Raw genomic sequence first — 14,939 nt, 5'->3', positions numbered from 1 at the left:
ACAGTGGAGCACTAGGAGAAAACAAAGTCTGACGCACCGCAGGAAGCCCGACTTTTGTTTCCGACGCTCATTGTGTAGTCGATGGCAAACTGATGCCCATATAATTTCCGAAATGAATATCAGCAGCTGCCTTGTCTCTGCCTCACTTCCTTCGAGCTCTGAGGACTTGAGTCTGGGAGCGTAGCAAATGCGAGATTCGCGCAAGATTCGCGCGTAGCATTCGACTGTGGCTACGGGCAGCCTGTTGTATTTTCCAGTTTGTTCAACTTGCCCTGCAGGAAGTCAAAAAAAATAGGTGCTCCTGACATGCACTGAGACTTTCAATTGTGTATCAGAGACTCGGAATGATCAAAGTTTGTGAAAATAAGTTCGAGGAACAAGGCAAGAACGTGTGAACGAATTTTGTGATAGAGTAGTGAGGGCACACACTTCTGGTCGTCGGATGCCTAGTACTCGAGGTTCACGCGTGAAAGTGGAAGTCAAGTTGAATATATTTTTACAGTCTATGATACCAGGACAACAAAGTTTCCTATTGCAACATCGCAGGTAAGTAGCTCCAATTGTAATGTTGTGCGGCAGTGTTGAAATAAGTATTTGCACTATAAGGGAACGGAGCAAAAACTGGAGAGAACACATGATGGATGTACTACTAACAATTATTTTGGATGATCAGTACGTGCTATGACTGCGTCGCCCACATCGAGGATCGACCGGTCCCTTCAGCCCAGATCATGGCGGTTGAACCACCTGACACGATATGGAAGATCAATGAACAAGCACAAGGAACACCGCTCGAGCAACAGAACTTTACTACGCACATTACTAACGCTTACGGCCCAACTTCATCTCCATGTTTAATGCAGTACGCGGGCTGAACAAAATCTGTCGTGAATAATATTGATCATTTATCGCGATCACCGAACACAAGAATGATCGATGGCCCCTTGGTTCTTTCAAGTTCCAGGACGATAAGCTTTCCACGATGTCGTTTTCAGAGAGCCCATTGAACAGGAAGAGGTAGTGTCGAAGCGGCCGAACTGATACATCGAGCTTATCTACACCGAGCTCGACCACAAGCCGTTCCTGGTCTGTCGGATATTGTTGTTGCGCAGCGGCGACTAACTTCGGAATGTCGTCGTCCCCTTGGCATGACATCTGTCTGTCTTCTAGGGCAGCCAACAGACGGAGACTACGCTTCACGTAGTGCGGTGTCGATGAACCTGGATAGATCGTGAGTGGAATGATGTCTCTGAAACATCGGAAAGACTTACCGACAGCTGCCTTGAGAAATTTGCAGCTCAACCTATGGTGGCTATACCAGGAATCACGCTGGCATTGCTTTGAGCAGTACCGCACAACTTGACATCCCGCGCATTGCCTCAGTTGAATGTCTTTTGTAATGCCACTACAATAGCACTGTTTTGAGAGGCAAGTTGGATGGTCAGCAAGAACGAAACAACGAAGTCTGTGACATACTTTTAGAAACCAGCCCTTTTCATTGGACAATGGCCGCCTTATCATTTCCTCCTTGGACCTGAGACTGACATACGATCGTATCGTCCGCTCCATTGCGGACCAATCCTTCCAGAGGTTTTCGTCTTGTCTCGCGATCGGTCCGAGAGTATTAGACCAGGTGTTCACATGTTTGCAGGTGTAGGTCAAGATTTTGTCGTGAACAAGATAATGGTATAATATCTCAAAAAAATCTGCGCTGATATTGTGAAGATTCGCTTCCATCTTCACGGGTTCGAAGGGAGCCATACGAACTGCTATTTCAAGGGCACATGCGCGGAGAGCTTCGTGGAACACCGAGACAGGGACGTCGGCACGTTCAAGGAGAAAGAAGAGGTACTGGAAACTCGAGGCGAGGGCTTTCTCGGTGCTCCCTCTGCCAGGGATAAGAGGCTGGAGAATACGGAGAGTTGAGAAAATGTGTCTGATAGAGTGTCGGACGATGAATCCTTCCCGTATCGCAGCACTTTGCATGCTCGTTCCTATGATAAATCCAACACAAGTCGAAAACATTGTTACGACTTGAATCAGCTCGATCCGGACGGCCTCGGAGGTTATATCAGGGTCCGTCAAGATGGTCACTGATGCTATGGCCTTGACATACTTCAGAGCTGCAGAAGTGAAGGGGCCAATGCCACCTGCCACTTCCACTATTGTGTCCACAAAGGATTCGCTGCGCATGCATTCTCCAACCAAGAAGATGAGGACAAGTCGAAGAGAAGTGATGCGACCGAGGTCATGCAATGGCATTTGAATGTTCAACACATCTTCATCTTTTGTTTCAATGGCTAACATCCACAACTCTGCGATCGGGCGGAAAAGGATGGGTGTAGTAGCGAGTTTTGAGTTCCCGTCAGAGTCGCGGCCAGCAATCAAGCCGTGAAAGAGCATGCTGGCAACAAGCTTGATGGCAGGCGTCCTGCCAATGGGTCTATAGTTGGCCCCGCACATAATGAACTGGTTATGAAAGAAGAGGAGCCAGGGAGCAATACAGTTCCAGGCGGAAAGGAGACATCGTTTCTCCGCATGAACATCGATGTTGCTCAAAGTTGTGACAATCCCGACCAGGGACCACCGGGCGAGCTCAATATCGGTGGTAACGGCTGGAGTTGACTGTGAAGGAACGTGATCTGTGTCGAGGTGCATGTAAAATACTGGCTGCAGTACCCATAAATCAGTTACAGAGCAATCTGAAATTCGATCGCAGAGCTGCTGAAAGTCTGTAACTGAACGTTCCAACACACCCCGGGCCAATATCTGAGCAATATACCAGTAAGCGGCGATAACAAATCAAAGGTCGATCTCAAAACACTCACAAGTACATCCTGGGGCAGCTGTAATAAAAGTGACTCTGCTGAGATCATCGTCACTTATAACGGGTGATCACTGCGCACTGTCAAGAGTTGTGGTCTAGTCTCATGTAGGAAATAGAAGAAAGATGGTCATTTCTTCTTATTCAGACCATAACGCGCTTATCATGATATCGATAGGGCCTAGATCTTATCAAGCTTCATCCTGAGAAACATTTGAAGCCGAGTCGTAAGCCAAATGAAGTTCAATTACTTTATAAGATGAATGTTTATGACTCAATGTCTTTCAAGCTTGGGGGTGACCATCGACGACACCATGAACTTCTCGCAACTGCAACGTCGAGAGCAAACTGCAACATTAGACAAGTAAGTAAGTATAAGTGTATTGTGCGTGCAGTGCAGAGGTGTGCGTGGGGGTAAACGGAACGAAGGCATGGTCAATGAACATAGCAACGATAGATAATCACTACGTGCTATGACTGCACCGTCCCCGTCCGGGGATGAACAGTCTGAAGGGCCCCGTCATGCGGGTAATGATGCGATTCTGGACTATGCAAATGGTATGATGATGTTCCAATCATGATACCCAGGATGATGCCATTAGCAGTCCCGTTGAGCGCGGGAAAGTTGGTAACCCATTGCCAGCGAATGTGGGTAGGAGATAGTGGGATGAAGCCGCTTGACGTGTATGACAGCTGCGTCCGTCAAGATAGGAGAGTAGCATGGAATACTGATTAGGCATTTGCAAGAGTCGAAAGCCTCATGCACCCTGTGGCGTGGGCTGCTGCATGGGCATTTCTCTTGCCTGACCTTGAATGTCCTGCAAGAAGCGCATGAGATCATAATTCTCTTCTATATGAAAACCACGATCATGGCAGCCTCATGGGCGCACAATCAAGAAATCGAGATCAGTTAAATTAGAGACTCACCATCCTTGGCCTTTTAACGGGTCTTGGACGGACACCATTCGACCCCGCACGGACACCAGCCACGCCTATCGACATGTTCGCACCATTTACGCTCGGGTTGGGTGGTAACACAGGGCTATCCTCGAGTTCACGCTTCTTGCCTCGCATGCCGCCGAGGGCAGACGTATCTATCCGTTGCGACGCGGCACTGCTCTGCACAGCTGATCGCGGTGCAGCGCTTGTCGGTGTAGTTATCCGAGTTGATGCTGTAGGAGGCGGTATGGTTACAGCAGGAGCATGAGGCTTTGAATGAATGGGCTGCACTTGTGATGCTGCAGGCGGTTGTTGTGCGGATGGTTGATTTGGATTTGATGGCGCCACTTGTGGCGGCGGGAGTGTACCGGGTGCGCCGGGTATGCCTCCCGGTACAAGACCTTGGGCTTGAGCACGCGCGAGTTTTTTGAGCTCTTTCTGGGAGCAGCAAAAACATGATATCTAAATATCAAAGCCCGTAGAGATGAGAAAGCCGCACGTACACGTTTCCTCCTGTCTTCCTTTGCCTGTGCAGACTCCACGACCAAAGTGCCCACATTCCACTGGTACAATATCATCAAAATACGAGTATGGTGTGGAGAAAGAAGAGCGTACCCCTTTCAGACCTTCTGCACTGACGGTGAATGCTTCCCTTTGTGTCCGTTCATCGAACTCTGTGATTGGTATGCGTTGCTTCGGTGGAACCTGCATCATCGTAGTAAGGTAGTCGTCTTTCTTCGTCGAGTGCTTCCCCGGGACGCTCTTTATGAGGAATCGGTAAGAATTCTTTTTCATTTTGTCATCACTGTCTGGAAGCAGGGCGGCCGGTGTGAGTGGTGGTACAGAAGCGTGTGACAATGGCATCTGGGAGGGAATGGATGGGCGGACATGCTTGTCATAAGCGGGATGAAGATTAAAGCGACCAAGAATGTCCTGTGTGCTTGCAAGGAATGTTCGTGGAGGGGGATGTGCTGTAATTTGTGAGATTAGTCGGGTGTGAAAAGTAGTAATCAAACGCTATAAGAATGAAAACAACTAGTGATGCCCGTACCAGCTGGTGGTGGTAGAAATACGAAGTTATAGTCTTGAGTTATCGTTGACGGGCCTGCCACGGCGTTCTGATTTACGTCGTCCTCGACGTCCATGTCGAATAGCGAGGTGAACGAGCGGAGATCAGAATCACACTCTGAAAGCGCGTAAGTCGTAGGCTGCCCAAGTTATCCGAGGCAGCGCCACAGATCAGAAAAGCAGCTTGCTCGCGGATGTCGCGGTAATTACCGACGATGAGCAAAGACTGTTGGTCGCCGTCGTCGTCGATGGCAGGGACAAGGGGATCCGACAAGTTTAAGAGAATATGAATCGGCAAAGATTAGTCAGCGACACGTGGTCACGGTGTTGGCGGGAACGAAGTTTTGAATCGAATATTATCACCTTGGGCAGCAACGTCTATATCTAAGACTAAGTAGAATTCTCGTGGGCCTCGTGGACTGCGACCTTTGTGGACTAAGGTAAGCCTTATTTTTGTTTACTGCCGGTACATGATACACATACATGGATACTAACTTCTGCAGTAGATTAATGACCGAGCTAAACGATACACAGATACATTTAAATCGGGAGGGCTGAAGATATGTGCTTGGAACCGCCACGAACTGTCATGAAAAACTTGGTGGATACGAGATGGAAGGCATGCAATACGTTGCAATGTGCCGCAGCCTCCATAATGTCACTGTCGGGTGCAAGACCATGCGATTCAACGTGTACTTCTGATGTGATACTAGTACAGATTTATATGATAAGTGCCGAATACTATCGGTAACTGAACAAGCTTGCAGTTGGAGATAATACGACTGATGTTTCTGATGGAAGGTCCCGGAGGATTTGTTTGTCAAGAGAACTCGACGACCTTGAGCGCAGATGACAGTGCAGGGACGAGACATCGACATCGATCAACCGGCAAGCACCATTCCACCAAAGCGCTTGAGCCAGGCGTCCAGCCTCTCGGTCTCAAAATACTCAAAAACCCAATCCTCATCTGTTAAAGCCTCTGCTTCCCCCTTCCACACGTATGTGGATGCATCCAACTTGCTTCCATCGGCCATATCCACTACAACTGGAGTTCGTTCGTACGAACTACCCTCGTAATTATCCAATTTCTTCCACTCCGAGGGGCTGGTGGGAAAGATTACATATCCATCAACAGTGCGGGTGTCATTGCTACGGATGAGCGCAGGATAATCACGGCGATGGACGCGGCGCCTTTCAAAACCCGTTATTGTCCCAGGTTTACGCTGAGAAAGGACGTCTCCCGCTTTCGAAGAGTCGCCCTTTATTGCCCAGGCCAGAAGAGGGGCGGCCATTAACGTCCCGTAGACAAATATTGGTGCAACGGGGCTGTCGGACGCAGCAGTAGGGTCCATCGTCTTGTGAAGAGTGATAGGTAATAGGGATCTAGCGATTTCACCTAATACGTTACAGGCGTGGCTAGTAACACAACATCAATATCAAGTCCACCTACAAATCAGAAAATCATTACCTGGGATAGTGTAAAAGAACAAATTGAATAGTCAGCCCCTTAAGTTACTGGGCCCTGTAGTGATAGTCACATGATGACCAGAGCTGCTGCACAGGGGTCCATTAGCCAAAACAAGCGATTCCCACACCTTGACCAGTCTTATGACCATTGTGCGGCATTGCTCTTAGAGATTACTGACTGTTCAGTGAAAGATACCATGCGTAGTATATGGACCTGGATGAGGTCAGGCCCAATTCAATCTGCTATGGGGTTTTCTACTTACCACACGAAACTTCAGTAGGTTGCGGGAACCTCGACATTGTGGAGAGACAGAGCCTCGTTCAAACCAGACCGAATTCACTGTGCGTGGTGCATTTTACGAGAGGTCCTTTGTGTATCTACATACCGTCTTCAACAGTTCCAAGCAGTCGCTATAGGCCTGCTAATAGGCTGTTTGCTGTGCTTTACGAACTTGTACTTTGGATTGCAGACAGGATGGATTAGCATGTGAGTATCGCCAAGTAACCGACAAGACAAAATAACTGATACTTTACTCACGAAGGATGTCACTTCAGTCCGCCTTGATTGGTTTCTTGCTATCCAAGATGCTCCCGACCCCACTTTCTCCACAAGAGATCATTGTAGTGCAGACTACTGCAGTTGCTACCGGCACGGTGGGTCGTATTCCACTCTCCTTCATATTCAGCTAACCACTTCCTTTACAGATGCCATTAGCAGCGGGGTTTGTTGGAATTTTACCTGCGTTAGGTCTACTCGAGGAGGAAAAGGACGGAAGCCCACCAATTCGTCTCTCTTGGCTTGCTGCCGTAGGATGGTCATTCTCAGTCGCATTTTTCGGAGTATTCTTGTCACCTCCCATAAGAAAGCAAGTTGTGCGTATTGTAACTCTTCTTCTTTGAAGGCCAGTCTGACGCTGAAAAGATCATCAAAGAGCAACTGGCGTTTCCATCTGGCACAGCGACCGCTCAACTAATTTCTGTCCTACATCGAATGCCCCCTCCAGATACTACCTTGCGACGCCGTTCCGGCTATAGGGCGATTGATACAGAAGACTTGGCACAGCAAACTGCGAACACGGACGAACCTGGGAATCATCAGGAAACCTCCGCAGAAGACGACTTTGACGAAAGAGAGGTTGTTCAGCGAGAAGGCTGGGAGGATCTACTAATGAGCTTTCTTGCTTCCGGGGCAATGACGGTATGCAGTGTCCTCATTGCCTTTTGCTCGCTATATTCAACTCATGTCCATCTTCAAAGCTTGCCGCGTATTTTTTCCCGATTGTCTTCGCGATTCCGCTATTCGGGAAGTACCTAGCCCGAGAATGGTTTTGGTCTTTTACTCCTAGTTTATCATATGTCGGTCAAGGTGTGCGTGTCTTTGTCTAGTCAAGAGTTTACTAAGACTTCATGAAGGCATTATCATGGGTTTCCCAACTACCTTGAGCATGAATCTGGTAAGTCTGATTCTCCACTTACGTAGTTGCTATTTATCATTTACGTCAGGGCATGCTTGTGGGTTGGGGTATCTTATCACCCCTGTCCAAGTCCTTTGGGTGGGCTCCTGGTCCAGTCGGCGACATGTCTACGGGTGCGCGCGGTTGGATCCTCTGGATATCTCTGGCCATTATGTGTGCCGACTCCTTCATTTCTCTCCTTCCTGTTGTCTATGAGTATTGTATCAAACTAGTGGCTTGGTATAGACCAACAAAGCCTGGTGACGATACAGAAACGCATGAAGATCTTGAAGTGGAAACCGCTGACCGACTTGTACCAACGAAGTGGGTTATGTACGGTCTTATAGGCAGTATATGTGTTGGGACAATTTTGGTTTGGATCGTATTCGGAAATGATGGTATCAAACCATGGGCAACCTTGATCGGTTTCATGATGGGTGGATTACTCAGTATACTGGGGTACGTTTTTCGACCTGATGGTATTCTCCGGCTGATCATTCCACTAGGGTGCGGGCGCTGGGAGAGACTGATTTGAATCCTGTAAGCGGACTGGGGAAGATCTCGCAACTTCTCTTTGCTTGGATACAACCTGGCAATGTGGTTGCAAACATCATTGCCGGAGGTGTTGCAGAAGCTGGCGCTCAACAGTATGGTTCTCCTTCATTGTGTTAAATATGCGCTGAAGAGTAACCGCAGAGCTGGAGACCTTATGCAGGACCTGAAGACTGGTCATTTGATACGTGCTTCCCCGAGAGCCCAATTCTATGGCCAACTTATCGGATCATCATTATCAATCATTGTGTCAGCGACTGCCTACACCCTGTACCAACGAGCATATACAATACCCGGACCTTCTTTTCCTGCACCGACTGCATACGTCTGGCTCAGCCTGGCTCGCCTCCTCCGTGAGATTCCATCGTTGCTAGCTGTTTCGGGCCACTGATATATTAATTGTGGCAGGAAACGGGCGACTTCCTCAAAATAGCGCCTCCTATATGGTGCTATTTGCAATAATCTTCGGTGTCATTGCAGGTATCAAAGTCATGGCTGCACAACGCAACCACCCACATACAAAGTGGATCCCTTCTGGCATTGCATTTGCTATTGGCTTTCTCAACACGCCTTCTTTTTCTTTGGCACGTCTGATCGGCGGGATCATCGAATTTATGTATCACAAGCGCGTTGCAAAATCCGGAGGCGCGGATATCAGGTTGATCGTGATCGCAAGTGGCTTTGTGTTGGGCGAAGGAGTGATCAGCGTGATTTCGCTGGTGCTGAAGACATATGGAGTGGGCGTGGTAAGTTGTTGGGGCTGTTCTGGAGGCGTCTGTGCTGGCTGCCCTGCGTAGGATTTAGACTAAGCACGGATGAACGCGCGGGCGGGCAGTTGTTTTTCTGTAGCTTCCGTATCACTTTGCGACGCTTGACATGCATCGGGATTCAATTTTACTTCGGTGCACCAAAAAAACATATGCAATGTTGCGAGTACTATGATCGACGACGCTTTGAACCAGATTTTCTTGCACAATGCCTGACACATTGAGTGTACACAGAACTGGCGGATGACGCATGTACACGCTCCTGGAAAGCAATTGAAGTCATGCCCGGTTCCTGCATGGGAGTCAACTATTGCAAGAGCCTAACGTGAAATTCTCGAACGCGGATGATTAAGCGCAGTCCCAGTGACACAATACTAGATTCCTCCTATGAAAATAAACTCTACAATTGACGTATACAGGTATAGAAACATCTTCCGAGATCAAAGAGCTGCTGTTAGTGTGCAGTTCTTACGGCGGCATTACATCATCCTAGAGTACAATCATACCTCATAGCGGCGCACCCGGAGGGGTACACTACATCCAACCTCAGTGCTTCCAACCACGCTCGGTCTTGGTAAAAGCCCTAAACTCTTCACGATCTGCACATCAGCCCCATCTGCCATCTCAAACACGAAGTTTCGCACAAGGATGAACAACACAGTCTGGGAAGAGATGACGCCCGATTAAAACGAATTGCCAATACCCTTGCGGCGCAGCTGCTTACCTTGAACTGTGTCAACGCAAACAGCCTCCCCGGGCACATCCGCGAGCCATTGCCGAAGGTCATCAGATGACGATAGCCATGCGGCATATCTCCAGCCCCATGCGTGCCTTCGTCCTTTTTGAGCCATCGGGAAGGTTTGAACACCTTTGCGTCAGGCCCCCACATGCTAACCGAGCGATTGAGGGCGGCCAGCGGGATCACGACCTCTGTCCCTTTCGCAATGCATATATGGTCGGTAAATTTACCGTCAGCTGTGAGCAGGGGCTCGCTGAGCGGGATGACATCATCTTCCGTAACCTGTCATAGGTTAGTTCGAATGTTTGTATTGATTTCTGTCGAATACGAACCGCTCGAGGGACTTCTACAACCGGTGAGTGGAGGCGAAGAACTTCATTCACTACAGCATTCAAGAAGGGAAGCTTGTTCGTGAGGTCGTCGTATGAGGGGGTCGACCCGAACCCTAGACACTCGTCACGAAGCTTCGTTTGGATGTCTGGATTCCGCCCGAGTTCTATAAAAGCCCACTGTGGAATTTAGAAACGCGGTGGGAGCAATAAATAGCTTAAAATTTACTGTAAGGCTGACTGATGAAATATAAGGAATGGTGAGTATACGGGTCTTTTGCTAAACGAATATATACTACCTGCCGTGGTCTCAAAGCTGCCAAGAAGTAGAATCCGTGCCTGACGGAGATGGAGATTAGTGTCGTATCGTTCAGAAGAACTCGATGATTTGTATACCTCGTCTAGTACCTCTTGCTGAGTCAGTCCTACGGTCTCACCAGATTCTTCCGCTTTCACTACAAAACAATTGTAGCGTTCGCAATTTTGGAGACAAAGAACAAACTTACAGAGCAAACCTAAACATGATTTATCTCTCTCGTCAGTGCCGCCAGTCTCTTTTTCCTTGCGCCTCCGCGACAGCATCTCCTGGCATATTTGGCCAACGGTCAGGTGCAACTTCTGGGAGAACTTTGTGCGAGGCCATGGTAGCTGCATGATGGAAGGAAATGTTTGTCCGAGAATAAACAAGCTGTGGGAAGGGTCGACGGATGCGCTGAACGCATTCAGGACGTGCTCGACGTCGGAGCCATTTCCATCGAGTGCGCCGAAGTCATGGGACAGAATGCCTATGCCTGCATTGTCGAGTCTTGGTGGGTGTTGGATTAGACGGCAGCCTGGAGAGGAAGGGATATACATACGAGATGTGATTCATCCTACATAATGTCTGAGCGCGCGAGCAAGAAATTTTGGAGAAAACAAATACCATTGTTGAACATCAATTACAGCGCAATCGGTTCCTCTGTTTGATTCTATCTCAGTGTCCCAAGCCATCACTGCCTATGACCTATTACGAGTGCAGCGACGAGTGAACGACGAATGCCTCACCTTGTGGGCGACATCTTGGAAGATAGAAGTCAAGCTGCGAACAGCAGCTGCGTTGAAAGCAGGGTTGAGATTCTTGCGTTGCCTTATAAAAGAGATGGATTTAGTTCGGCACGACTTGAAGGTCATATTAAATTCTTACCTTTTGTGACTTTCACCGTCAGCCCCCATCACTCCTCTCCCTATCTGTCAGTCGCAGAAGCTAATTATTATCTTGGAGCTGTGACAGAAGGCAAAGGGACATACTGCAATTGGAAGGATGATTTTGTTAAACGGAGTATGGTGATACAACGATGTGTCTCTGGCATAGAAGTGAGAGATTGCTTTTTGGTCCCATAGCATGAGCCTATATTTTCCCAAGGCGTGCGGGATCTTGTACACTGGTCCGTACTCCTTAGCCCAGGGTTCGTACAGTTCATTAGTAATGTTGGAATCTACCACTGTCTTGGCGAGGCCAAAGACCAAACTTGTACCCTGAGGTCCTCGTATGCGTGTCGTTCGTTGTGTTTGGTGATACACTGGCATAAGATAGAGTGCCAGTATAAGGACTAAGATGCATGTTGTTAGGACTAGCAGGGGCCGTGCGAGGCAGAGGTCCTTGAAAGCAAGCCAAATATCCATGCCGCAAATTGTAGTTGGTTTGCGACAGGCCCGTAGTTATGAACGATCGGTAACTGTTTAAATATCATTTGAGCAGTTACTAACTTAGTGTCGCCGCCATGTAGTCCTGAACCGAATTTCGGACGCGAACTTTTGCGAATGGGGCCGCCGTTCAGCCGGAGGCCCAACATATGAGTGGCGGCCATGATGCAGGACCTAAACCCCACCAGGACTGGCCATGGGTTAGATCAATCTGTCAAAGATGGCCTGGGATGGGGTACGTAATTTGTAGCTGATTGATATTTGTGGAGAATCCATATTGCTGTGCTGATAAGCATCGAAGGGTGCGTGGTTACAGTCGACTCCCTCCTAACGCATACCTCTTGGGATAGCCCCAGAGGTACTATGGCTTATTATGGGGTATTCAAAAGAGCAAAAGCCCTGCAAAATAACAAATTAAAAAATGTATGTCATATGAGGGAGTATGCGTTATACCTGGTATGCGTCAGGAGGGAGTCGACTGTAGTCGTATTCGAAAGCACCAGTGATCACCGTGCTTATAGTGCAGGACGGAGTGTCTTCCGTGGTCATTGAGGTCTCCCTCCCTGCTAACACATACTTCCGGGTCGTTTGCTGAGCTAGAATTGCATAATTCAAATTAAGACAACGACGACACAACAAAAGGACCGAACTGTATATGCATAGCTTGCAATTGACTTAGAGGGAAGTTCATGTGGTGGAGTATGGAGTGCACTGCATCCATAATGAAATGAACATTGAGCGCTGAACTTTTGCCATCCGAAATAGAAATAGCATACTTCGTATCCGAAACACGCTCTAAATTCCCTTATACGGCATTAATACTTTGTACCCCGCCCGGTGATGAATCGATGACTGAGTGATCTGTTATTGATTTATCACTCCGGCTCCCACAGACCTCGCTCACCGCATGGACCTTGCATAATAAGTCCATTGCTCTTTTTCGCATTGTAGCTGCACTCCCCCTGATATCGGTAGTATACATATTAGTTCAGTATGTCCCATTGAGTGTATCCTAGCTGGAGGAGTAGAGTGAGGCTGGCCAATATTTTGAAACTACCGAATTAGGACACTGGTACCACCACGGCTTGGCAGCCGAACGTAGCAGGTCACATGCACTCTACCTTGCCGCGAGGCTCCCACCACTGTGATCTCTGATCATTGCATGCAAACTCCGAACTCGTTTTCCCTACCGTTGTGATCATTTTGGCCTGTAAGCTACATGCACCCATGTACACTAATAACGACATCAGCAGAATTACATTCAGTGTTCCGGATCCCCCGCTCCGGAAACTCTTAAGAAAAGTCTCCTTGTCACGCGTCATACAAAGAAGTTATTGTTCATGTCTCCGAGAACCCCATTGCGAAGCACTAAGAAACCGAGTAACTGGTACTAACCTGTAAATAAAGCAAACCTTGCTCCGATTTTCGAACGCCGACCCCCAATTGACGAATCATTGTCCTTTCATTCGCAACTTCATCAGTCGGTACAATTGGTAAACTCTACCGGCCTCTAACTCAACTACCTTCTGCACTATCATCTGATCAAGTCGATATTAATGGTAACATTGGTCAGTGATAAACCTGCTTAAAAACTACATTCGTGTCATGGGTCAACTTCGGGGATGTAGCGGTCAGGAACTCACTATATGAATGACACACTAAACCACACCTCTCAGAGTCAAACCAGCCCTCCAGAACTCCTTACGATCCCTTTCCAGTTCTTCCAAATATAACTCGCAAACAAAGCCGTCTCGTCCAATGCCTTTCCCGCGTGCTCAGCATTCTCAAGGTGCTAATCCAAGAATGCAGGTGCTGTTTTTGGGGAAGTCAGCTGGTGCAGTTCAGCGGCGGGGTAGATGGCGGGAATGGTTGGTCGGCGGGTGTACCAAGATGACTGGTGGGGGTGGAATTGGTTCGAACTTCGCTATTTATCATGACAAGATAGGGACATACAAGAGCAACCAAATCCAACACGAAATCGAGAGCAGCGTTGCTTCTAGCATTGAAGCTCGGAACAAGCTCGTAATGAGATCAGCGGTAATGTGTGCATGACCTTTCTCGACACCTAACCAGGCCAAACGTTGGGTTAAAGTTGTGGCTGTAGTCAGATGAGACGACGTACCTGAGAGTAATCCAGCAGCAGCCTGGTCCGCTGTCAGACCTTAGCTTCATCCGCCGACTCAATCGTTCTAGTAATAGCCGGCTTCATCTTGTTTTCTTCTTCGAACCCAGGGGTATACATTGTCGGAGGGAAGAAGATATGAGTATCGATGCCATACATCATTAGTTCTGAATGCAATGAATCAGCCAGTCCTACCAAGCGTGTCATCAGCATCACCGCAGGGCCCAGAGTCAAGCAGACAGCCATTACTTACCACGCAGAGCATGCTTTGCAGGCGAATACGAAGAATATCCAACCAAAGACATATATCCAAGCGTCGAAGACACCAGCACGATCTTCCCCTTCTTATTCTCGCGCACCATTTGTTTAGCAGCAGCCTGTTCATTGTTCGCTAAACGTCATGTTCTTGTCCATGATCTGAAAGAGTTGAACAATCGACTCACGAATGCGGTCCACGCCTGTATCCAGTACCCATTCGTCATTCCACTTGAGAGGTCCTCTGGCTGCATTTCAAGGAGGTACATCGGTTTTGCAGCACCTGCACATGCGAAAACGGCATCTGGGACTTTGCCACTGTGGGCATCGCTAGCAGCTTGGAAAGCGGCAGCAGACTCCTCTGCGGTGTCGAGGGAGAAGGAAAAGGTTTTGAAGACTTGGTCTGGGCTTTGGAGATTGGCCTGTGTGCGATATCCAGAACGAACAGAGGGTTTCATCCCGGACACGAACTTCAAGCTCTTTTAAAGCATCGTTGAGTTTGCTTTTGGTTCTTGCTACTATAGAGACGTGGGCACCTTTCTGCGCGACGAGTTTAGCGAGTGCAAGTCCGATACCTTGACTGCCGCCTGTGATATAGACGTGCTGGGGCCATGCGCGTGAATTACTAAATCATCGAGGAAGACTTCTTGGCTCACCAACCCCCTCGGACTCCACGAAAACATGAAAGATGACGAATCGAGCAATTGTATTGGATATTGAATACGGTGATAAAATAGTGC

General features: G+C 48.3%; 5 protein-coding genes across 5 annotated transcripts; 1 reads left to right on the top strand and 4 right to left on the bottom strand.

Annotated features, from left to right (window-relative positions):
* Positions 1-3,419: 3,419 nt before the first annotated feature.
* Positions 3,420-5,082, bottom strand: F5147DRAFT_263301 (uncharacterized protein). Its single transcript, XM_041428924.1, has 5 exons — positions 4,815-5,082; positions 4,379-4,734; positions 4,267-4,326; positions 3,752-4,201; positions 3,420-3,642 (listed from the first exon to the last, which is right to left on the bottom strand). The coding sequence occupies exons 1-5, from the start codon at positions 4,906-4,908 to the stop codon at positions 3,583-3,585; spliced, it is 1,020 nt and encodes a 339-aa protein (XP_041291032.1). The 5' UTR covers positions 4,909-5,082; the 3' UTR covers positions 3,420-3,582.
* A 672-nt stretch (positions 5,083-5,754) lies between these two features.
* Positions 5,755-6,144, bottom strand: F5147DRAFT_561488 (AIG2-like protein; the record flags this gene model as incomplete). Its single annotated transcript, XM_041430594.1, has 1 exon — positions 5,755-6,144. A coding segment is annotated over one exon (390 nt), but the record flags the coding sequence as incomplete, so codon positions are not given.
* A 292-nt stretch (positions 6,145-6,436) lies between these two features.
* On the top strand, positions 6,437-9,220 carry F5147DRAFT_615067 (OPT oligopeptide transporter protein-domain-containing protein). The gene is made up of 12 exons (XM_041432517.1): positions 6,437-6,521; positions 6,577-6,640; positions 6,697-6,785; positions 6,841-6,952; positions 7,004-7,171; positions 7,221-7,496; positions 7,556-7,664; positions 7,712-7,752; positions 7,802-8,211; positions 8,259-8,399; positions 8,449-8,657; positions 8,713-9,220. The coding sequence occupies exons 1-12, from the start codon at positions 6,496-6,498 to the stop codon at positions 9,099-9,101; spliced, it is 2,034 nt and encodes a 677-aa protein (XP_041291030.1). The 5' UTR covers positions 6,437-6,495; the 3' UTR covers positions 9,102-9,220.
* Positions 9,221-9,437: 217 nt separating this feature from the next.
* Positions 9,438-11,997, bottom strand: F5147DRAFT_615065 (cytochrome P450). The gene is made up of 12 exons (XM_041432516.1): positions 11,427-11,997; positions 11,323-11,366; positions 11,184-11,265; positions 11,062-11,135; positions 10,997-11,011; positions 10,646-10,944; positions 10,536-10,594; positions 10,439-10,478; positions 10,369-10,379; positions 10,143-10,319; positions 9,796-10,092; positions 9,438-9,733 (listed from the first exon to the last, which is right to left on the bottom strand). The coding sequence occupies exons 1-12, from the start codon at positions 11,799-11,801 to the stop codon at positions 9,572-9,574; spliced, it is 1,635 nt and encodes a 544-aa protein (XP_041291029.1). The 5' UTR covers positions 11,802-11,997; the 3' UTR covers positions 9,438-9,571.
* Positions 11,998-13,614: 1,617 nt separating this feature from the next.
* F5147DRAFT_775552 (uncharacterized protein) lies at positions 13,615-14,882 on the bottom strand (the record flags this gene model as incomplete). The annotated part of the gene is made up of 8 exons (XM_041441741.1): positions 13,615-13,716; positions 13,776-13,841; positions 13,893-13,944; positions 14,003-14,135; positions 14,198-14,321; positions 14,388-14,621; positions 14,671-14,802; positions 14,856-14,882. The coding sequence occupies 8 exons, from the start codon at positions 14,880-14,882 to the stop codon at positions 13,615-13,617; spliced, it is 870 nt and encodes a 289-aa protein (XP_041291028.1).
* Between the last annotated feature and the right edge of the window lie 57 nt (positions 14,883-14,939).

This window comes from Suillus discolor (genome assembly GCF_016758755.1).
Source record: "Suillus discolor strain FC423 chromosome Unknown F5147scaffold_40, whole genome shotgun sequence".
NCBI lineage: Eukaryota > Fungi > Basidiomycota > Agaricomycetes > Boletales > Suillaceae > Suillus > Suillus discolor.
Note: the sequence above shows the minus strand (reverse complement) of the source record. Positions and strands in the feature narration are given on the sequence as shown.